This window comes from Homalodisca vitripennis, chromosome 4 (assembly GCF_021130785.1).
Source record: "Homalodisca vitripennis isolate AUS2020 chromosome 4, UT_GWSS_2.1, whole genome shotgun sequence".
NCBI classification, from domain to species: Eukaryota; Metazoa; Arthropoda; class Insecta; order Hemiptera; family Cicadellidae; genus Homalodisca; species Homalodisca vitripennis.
In genome coordinates, this window is record NC_060210.1 from 14264172 (window position 1) to 14273211 (window position 9040).

The following is a 9040-nucleotide window of genomic DNA, read 5'->3' on the forward strand; positions in this document are numbered from 1 at the left end:
TTGTTATTTAATTTTAAGTTAGTTTTAGATATTATTTAGTTATTTCTTGGATTTCATTAGGAGCCCGCCCTTAGCCGAAGGATACCGGGTGGAATTGGCATTTCTTGTTTCAAATTATGGCTTTTCTAGTTTTTTGTATGCAGGTGCACCTGACAAGGATTGTTTGAGGTATATACTACTGCAGGCACTTTATATTTTTTTATTTTTTTATTTATAGTATATATATATATATATACATATATTGACTGGATAGGCCTATGTTTTGTCTTAGTAAATGAACCTGAGTATACTGACCACGGTGTTCTTTTTTTTACATTCAAGTTCATCATAATCTTAATTTTTAAATGAATTTCAAGCATTGTGCTAATTGTATCAAATACATTGTTTCATGTGATAATGCTGCACTTTTTGTTAAACTTTGACAATTTCATTTACAGCAACGTCATTGTCACCACTGGCCTTTCCAGTGAGTGTTCTCTCCCTTTTCGTTACGTGTTCCACTTCCCAACGTAAGTTGAAATAAAAGTATTTCTTTGTAATAAATGAATTCAAGTGTGTTACCTATATTTACGAAATGATTTCAGACAACTAATATTTTTTATTATGGAAGGATGAATGTACGTATACTTAAAACAATTCTGTTATTTAGATGGGGAAGTGGAAACCTTCATACAAGGTTGTGACAAAGCGTGTGCTGTTGGTCACGGACAGCCATGGGAGGGAGCTCCACCATCTCCTGGAGAGGTCCAGTGATTATGCAGTGACGGCAATTGTGTCCCCCAACGGCACTATGAACTATATAGCTGAAAACGCCCTTCTCTATCAAGAAAATTATGATGAAGTGGTAGTCATGGCTGGGACGAATGACATCGATGATAAAGGTTTTATAAATCATGACTTTTTTGATGCAATAGGCAAGTTGATTAAACTGTCTAAATTGAACAATGTTAGTATTATCAACTTGCCTAGGAGGAGAGATTGTGTTTTGCCTGCCGTGCATCGTGCACGTGCAAGCCTGAATTCTACATTAAAAAACATCAAGTCTGCCAATTTTATAGACATTTCACATTTCAAAAGAGACTTTTTTACATGTCATGGCTTGCACATGAACATGCACGGCAAGCATGAACTTGCTGCCGTCATTTTGAATTGCATTGGTGAGAAATCTGAGAAAAAAATTTTGTACACTTTGCACGAACAAGTACGGCGCATTAGACGCCCAAAAAACTAAATTCTGTTGGTAGAGTGTTGTCATTTACTCGTGGATTTAGTGATTGATTGTCATTTTCTACGGTTTTAAATTCCAATTACTTTTTCCATTTATAATTGTAATTAATTTAAATTAACATGATGCCTCAAAATCGACGCGTAGAGTTGCCCGATTGTAGGGTCCTGCTACGTAGATTGTCGACAGAAGAAATTGGCAACTATTTGGCCGTTCGTGACGTACGAATTGCCGTTAACGAGCGGCCAAATAATGAGGCCGAAATTAAATTAAAATGTTCCGACCAGTTCATTGGGACGTTTTCAGGTACGTTGTCGTATGTGTGACGCCAAATATTTTGCTGAAGAATCCTGTAATCGGCAAGGACTGTACATGCAATGTTGCAATTTGGGTAAGGTTGAAATTCCTGCACTTGGCCCGTGCCCAGAAGAACTACGTGTTTTTCTGACCGGAGAAGACGCGGCGGACGTAGAGTTTCGCAGAAACATCAGAACGGTCAATTCAAATTTTGCAATGGCGTCATTCAAAGCACAATCGCCTGTTGACAGAAATGTCGGCCAGGGTCATTGGTGTTTCTGCATCTCGGGCCAAGTGTATCATTACACGGAACCGGTTCCGGTTCGGATGGCCCCTTTACACAAGCTGAATCAGCTCTATTTCATAGACACTGAGGAGGCTTGCCAAGAAAGAAACGCCCTTATTGGAGATCGCGTAAGGGAAGCCACGATCCGAACAATTGAGACCATGCTGAGACGTGTCAATCAACTCTGCAGAGCCTATCGGTTCATCTCTGAGGTTTTGACAGACGTACCGGACGAGGTCAGAGTTCATGATGTGCACGTCATCTTCAAGGAACGCATTGGTAACGATCTGAGACGGTTCAATTTGCCTGCCTGCAGAAGTGATAACGCTGCAGTTTACACAGGTGAAGAGCCGCCCAGAGATGTAGATTTGGTTGTCTACCCGCAGGGGAGTGACCGCAGAAATCAGATCAAGAATCTGAACAGCCTTGCCGATCCAATGGTGTACCCTCTCCTATTTCCCAACGGGGAATACGGATACAGAACGGGTGTACCACACAGACAGACAAACAGAACAGTGACTTTGAGACAATTTTACTCGTGGCGATTGGCCGTCAGGAATGGCTTCTCCATCCTGCACAACGGAGGAAAGTTGTTTCAACAGTACATTGTTGACGCATGGTGCAAAGTCGAGGCAAATCAACTTTGGTTCATTCGGCAGAACCAGCGATCACTGAGAGTGGAAAATTATCGTGGTCTTCGTAGGTACCTGGAAGAAAGAGCGCGTGCGTTGGGAGCTCGGGTTGGAAAATTGGTAGTGCTCCCAGCCATGACTGTAGGATCGCCGCGTTATATGCAGGCCAGGTACCGCGAGGCCATGGCGATTGTGGCACGTTACGGGAAACCAGATCTCTTCATTACTTTCACAACAAATCCCAATTGGCCCGAAATTCAAGAGAATCTGGAACATCACCAACGCTTTGAACACCGACCTGACTTGGTCTGTCGCGTGTTCAAATCAAAATTCACACAATTCCTCGACGACTTGAACAAAAGACAGGTGCTAGGTGTTACACAAACGTACACCTACGTAATCGAATTCCAAAAAAGGGGGCTTCCACATGCCCACGTTTTGATCACAATGAGACCAGAAGACAAAATCACGATGGACAATGTAGATGACATTGTCTGTGCCGAGTTCCCCGACCGTGACATGGACCCATCACTGTACGACATCATAGCTGAACACTATGTTCACAGACCCTGTGGAGCCAACAATCCCGTCGCCCCCTGTATGCGAGACGGTAAGTGCTCCAAAGGCTATCCGATGTCGTTCAATGATGAGACCATAATTGATCACGTCAGGAGACCTGTTTATCGCAGGCGACGTGACGGGCCGAACAGCAGTCGTCGAGGAAACGGTAATCGACAACCGAAGAATTGTGCCATACAACCGGTACTTTGCAAAAAAATACATGTGCCACATCAATTTCGAAGTCTGCGCCACACTCTCGAGCATGAAGTACCTCTACAAGTATGTACACAAGGGCGCAGACTGTATCACAATTCAAGCCAGTGACAATGGCCAACAAACACTTGACTGGGACGAAATTCAAAATTATTTGGACTGTCGTTACGTCAGTTCAACGGAAGCCGCGTACCGACTTATGACATTTCCTCTCGCAGACAGATCACATTCGGTAATGACTTTGCCGGTTCATTTGGAAAATGAACAAGCCATTCTGTTTGATGACGACCTCCCTGATGAGCCGGTTCAATACCTATATCTCCCCGGCTCATGTGTGTTTTATATAGTGTATGTGTGTGTGGTTTATTGGCTGCAGAGGCCACTGACCATTTGAAGGCGTTTGGCCTTTCCGGTAGAGTGGCGTCAAGACTCCGAGCCGTGGTGTACAAGTTAGGAGTAGCTCCAGTTTAATATTTTGTTTAATTAAGTGTTTTGTTAGTTTTGCTGAGCTGTTTTCCTTCTGACATGTGCGGCTAAGTTTACGGCCCCTCACTGATGAGTAAGTTTTGCTTTCTTTTAAATTTTAGTGATTATTTTTATTTTTCAAACTGTGAAGGTTAAGAGCACATGGTTTTCCAAATTGTAGTTTTGCTTTTTATTAAATTTTAGTACTTCTGGCTGTTAACTAAATTTTTAATTTGGCTTTCAAATTAATTCTCTTACACTTTTATCAGTTTTCACCCTTTCTTTTCGGCTTAAATTAATTTTCTGTCTCTCAGTGAGGACCAGTCCTAGGCTATATGTTACAGTTCATTTTTTATTCTGCAGCCAATATTGTTTGTAATGTGTCACTTGTTATGTAGTTTTTGTAAACAAACCCAGAGAGACTGCTGAAGGTTCATTTTACTAAATTTTTAAGCCTTTCTGAGAGATGTAACGTTCTTCGGGTCTTTTAGCCCATTACTCCCCTTATAGCCTACTTGGTTAATTTAAGGCCTTCTGCCATCAACTTTTAAATTTAGCTTCCTGTTAATAGGCTGCTACTTTTGGCCATCAGTTTTTTTTTCTAATAATTAAATTTTTTTTTTACCAAGAGTAAAACGCTTAAATTTTTGTTCTGTGACAGAGGGGATTTTCATACTAACTTTCTTTGGGGTTGTTGTTTTGAGTTGGGAATTTTATTTTAAGTGCAGGATGCCCTTCCCCTGCTTTTCACCAATTTTGAGCCAATTCTGTCAATAAATGCCTGTTTTAAAAATGTTTTAACCAAATTGTTACGTATGGTAGGCTACTGCGTATACCTCAAATAAATTTCTTTATAACTTATTGTTTTAGTCTTTTAAATGGAATATCTTGTTTATTTATTGTTTTCTAATGTTACCAGCTTCTATATTAAGGTTTATTTTAATTTTTATCAGTAATTGATTGGTCTGTGATATTTTGAAATTTTGGTAATTTAACTTAACTTAAAATTCTTGATAGATAACTTTTGGCAACTTTACTTTTATTAAAATCTATATTGTTTGGCAACTATTTATTAATTATTATTAACTTTAAAAGGGTACTAGGCTGAAACCTGGTTTCAGGGTCCAAGAGATGAGTTGATTTCCTCCTGTCATCTCTCCATCATGCGTGGTCGCAGAGAACCTTCGCTTTTGCGCTCTGCTGAAGGACGGCCACCATGATGGACATTTCTTCTAGTCAACATCTGTGATACCCTGCTCATATTCTTTATTTATTTGTTATTGTTATTGTTGCCATTTATATAGTTTATATTTTGTTATTTAATTTTAAGTTAGTTTTAGATATTATTTAGTTATTTCTTGGATTTCATTAGGAGCCCGCCCTTAGCCGAAGGATACCGGGTGGAATTGGCATTTCTTGTTTCAAATTATGGCTTTTCTAGTTTTTTGTATGCAGGTGCACCTGACAAGGATTGTTTGAGGTATATACTACTGCAGGCACTTTATATTTTTTTTATTTTTTTTTATTTATAGTATATATATATATATATATACATATATTGACTGGATAGGCCTATGTTTTGTCTTAGTAAATGAACCTGAGTATACTGACCACGGTGTTCTTTTTTTTACATTCAAGTTCATCATAATCTTAATTTTTAAATGAATTTCAAGCATTGTGCTAATTGTATCAAATACATTGTTTCATGTGATAATGCTGCACTTTTTGTTAAACTTTGACAATTTCATTTACAGCAACGTCATTGTCACCACTGGCCTTTCCAGTGAGTGTTCTCTCCCTTTTCGTTACGTGTTCCACTTCCCAACGTAAGTTGAAATAAAAGTATTTCTTTGTAATAAATGAATTCAAGTGTGTTACCTATATTTACGAAATGATTTCAGACAACTAATATTTTTTATTATGGAAGGATGAATGTACGTATACTTAAAACAATTCTGTTATTTAGATGGGGAAGTGGAAACCTTCATACAAGGTTGTGACAAAGCGTGTGCTGTTGGTCACGGACAGCCATGGGAGGGAGCTCCACCATCTCCTGGAGAGGTCCAGTGATTATGCAGTGACGGCAATTGTGTCCCCCAACGGCACTATGAACTATATAGCTGAAAACGCCCTTCTCTATCAAGAAAATTATGATGAAGTGGTAGTCATGGCTGGGACGAATGACATCGATGATAAAGGTTTTATAAATCATGACTTTTTTGATGCAATAGGCAAGTTGATTAAACTGTCTAAATTGAACAATGTTAGTATTATCAACTTGCCTAGGAGGAGAGATTGTGTTTTGCCTGCCGTGCATCGTGCACGTGCAAGCCTGAATTCTACATTAAAAAACATCAAGTCTGCCAATTTTATAGACATTTCACATTTCAAAAGAGACTTTTTTACATGTCATGGCTTGCACATGAACATGCACGGCAAGCATGAACTTGCTGCCGTCATTTTGAATTGCATTGGTGAGAAATCTGAGAAAAAAATTTTGTACACTTTGCACGAACAAGTACGGCGCATTAGACGCCCAAAAAACTAAATTCTGTTGGTAGAGTGTTGTCATTTACTCGTGGCATCCCGTTCGCCACCATGGGCGCGCGCTTCCCTGATGGTTTGCTGTGGGTGTGCGAGCGGCGATGTACGGTTTCACTGATGAGGACGTTGCAGCTGCAGTTGATAAGCTAACCAAATTGATGGCGTGGTTCATATTGAACAACACAGACGTGGAAGCCCGGCAATTCACATATGTTGAGATTCCTGAACACTACACGTGGAACAACAGAGAGGCAGTGTGGGAAAAAAGAAGGCAAATCTCAAAGATGATTGGTCAATTGATGGAAGTGACTCCTACTGACGTGGAATTGTATCATCTCAGAATGTTGTTGCACCACGTGAGAGGTGCATTGTCTTTTCAAAGTATAAGAGATGTCCACGGAACAGTGTTTGCAACATACTTTGAGGCTTGCAAAGAAATGGGGCTGACAGAAGACGCAAATGAGTACAGAAGGTCACTGAGAGAAATGTCGGAATGGTGTACTGCAGGCAGACTAAGAAAAATGTTTGCACTGATATGTTGTATTGCCACAGAGGAGCAAATCACTGAAATACCCGAACTGTGGGAAACGTTCAGAGGCGCCATGATTGATGATTATTTGAGGAGGCGTATGAACAGAGTACAGGCGATAAATGCATGCCTGAGATCTATTGCTGACCACCTGCATAGAAACGACAAGACCTTGACTGAATTTGGTTTGCCACTGCCAGACGAGAATGTTGCCGATGAGCCAGAAGAACCGGGAGAATTGATGGAACAAGATGTACACGTCATTGATGTCAACACATTGAATGTACAACAAAGAATTGTATATGACGAAGTAATGGACACAATTCAGAAGGTCGAGAGAGGCGACCATGTAGAAACGACAATGTTCTACGTTGATGGACCAGGAGGTAGTGGAAAAACTTACCTATACAATGCGTTGTTGACCAACATTATTGCCATGAACAAGGATGCAATTGCAGTTGCTTGGACAGGAATGGCTTCCACCCTGCTGGAAAACGGCACCACCGTACACAAGGCGTTTAAATTGCCCTTGAATTTGACAGATAGTACGGTGGCAGGGTGGCCAGTGCATCACTCAAAGTCTCGACGAATAATGAACTCTTCGCTGATTGTTTGGGACGAGGCACCAATGTCACCCAAACTGGCTTTATACGCAATTGACAAATTCTTGAGAGACCTGATGCGGGAGCCAAACAGACCAATGGGTGGAAAGATTGTACTGTTGGGCGGTGACTTTCGACAGGTTCTACCCGTCATTCGACGTGGTCACCGCACCCAAGTGGTACAGTCCAGTATTAAGTGCAGCTACCTCTGGAATAGTATGAAAAAGTTCAAATTAAGAATCAACATGCGACTCGAACAGGATCAAGTGCAATTTGGACAATGGCTCAGTACTCTGGGAAACGGTACACTGCGAATTCTTGAGCCCCGCCCCATGATAAATGGCGTCGACGATTTAATTGAAGTACCGTCAGAGTGTGTGGTGGAAACAAAAGGCGAGCTAATTGACAATGTGTTTGGTGAAGAGCTAGACCAAGATACGTCCATGACAGCAATACTATGTCCTACAAATGTGTCCGCTAACGAGATAAACGCTCATATATTGAGAAAAATTACAGTAGAAGAGAGAGAATATCTTAGTTGTGACAGCTACACACTTGATCCCAATGACAATTTCGAACCACCAATTGAACTTTTGAATTCAATTGAAGCTCCCGGTCTACCACCGCACAGACTGACATTGAAAAAGGGAGCCGTGGTAATGCTTTTAAGGAATGTAGATTTACAAGCAGGCATGTGCAATGGAACTAGACTGAAAGTTGTACAACTCCACGACCACACAATAGACGTCGAGATTTTGAGTGGAAAGCACAGGGGTGAGCAATCACTCCTACCGCGTGTAAGATTCATCTGCGAGACGGAAATGCTACCGCGGCCCCTCACTCGGTTGCAATTCCCAGTCAAACTCGGGTACGCAATGACAATCAACAAAAGCCAAGGGCAAACTTTCAATAAAATTGGTATTTGTCTCGACACACCATGCTTCGCGCACGGTCAATTGTACGTGGCGTTTTCGAGGGTTAGGAAATGGGCCGATGTATTAGTCTATGTGCGTGACGGTCCAAAACAGGGGACGTTTGGTTTCAACGATGGGCGTACTTTTACACGCAACGTCGTGTATGCGTCCATTGTAGATCGAAACGACAACCATGATGAAGACATGCAAAACAGTGGGGAAGAAGAACATCAAAATCTAATCCCACGTCACGCACAAAACTCACCACCAACTACCGGTCCAGTCTGTCCTGTCCATGAATCCCACGACAATGTGCCTGAAGACGTTGAGATGGCGGGTGATGACAATGAACAATTGGCTCAGGAGTTCATCCAAATCATTGAAGACGAGAACACGTTCATCACTGTTGTACACAACGACAGTGAGAATGTTTCTCGTCACGATCAACCAGGCACTTCCGGCATTAGCAGGACATTTTTACGTCCTGTCGCTGATGACTCGGACAGTGACTGATTGATCAGCAAAATTATTCAAAATTAGTTTGCCAGTCATATAGGAAATTGTAATTTTTCTAAATCATGTGGCACCATTCCATTGTTTAATGTCTTCCCCCCAGTGTACACACACACATATATTTTACATTATACACAGAAAGAGTCAAGATTCTTTATTATATTTGTATACAATGTTATACAATGTATTTTTATTTTTTATTATTGAATGTGTATACAACTTATACACAGATATTTATTATTAGCATCTTTTATATTTG

The 9040-nt window shown here is 40.8% G+C and overlaps 2 protein-coding genes across 2 annotated transcripts; both read left to right on the top strand.

The window, feature by feature from the left end:
- Positions 1-6324: 6324 nt before the first annotated feature.
- LOC124360944 lies at positions 6325-7783 on the top strand. The gene is made up of 2 exons (XM_046814980.1): positions 6325-7716; positions 7778-7783. The coding sequence occupies exons 1-2, from the start codon at positions 6325-6327 to the stop codon at positions 7781-7783; spliced, it is 1398 nt and encodes a 465-aa protein (XP_046670936.1).
- Positions 7773-8839, top strand: LOC124358961 (ATP-dependent DNA helicase pif1-like). Its single transcript, XM_046811249.1, has one exon. The coding sequence runs from the start codon at positions 7798-7800 to the stop codon at positions 8779-8781; it is 984 nt and encodes a 327-aa protein (XP_046667205.1). The 5' UTR covers positions 7773-7797; the 3' UTR covers positions 8782-8839.
- Positions 8840-9040: the final 201 nt, after the last annotated feature.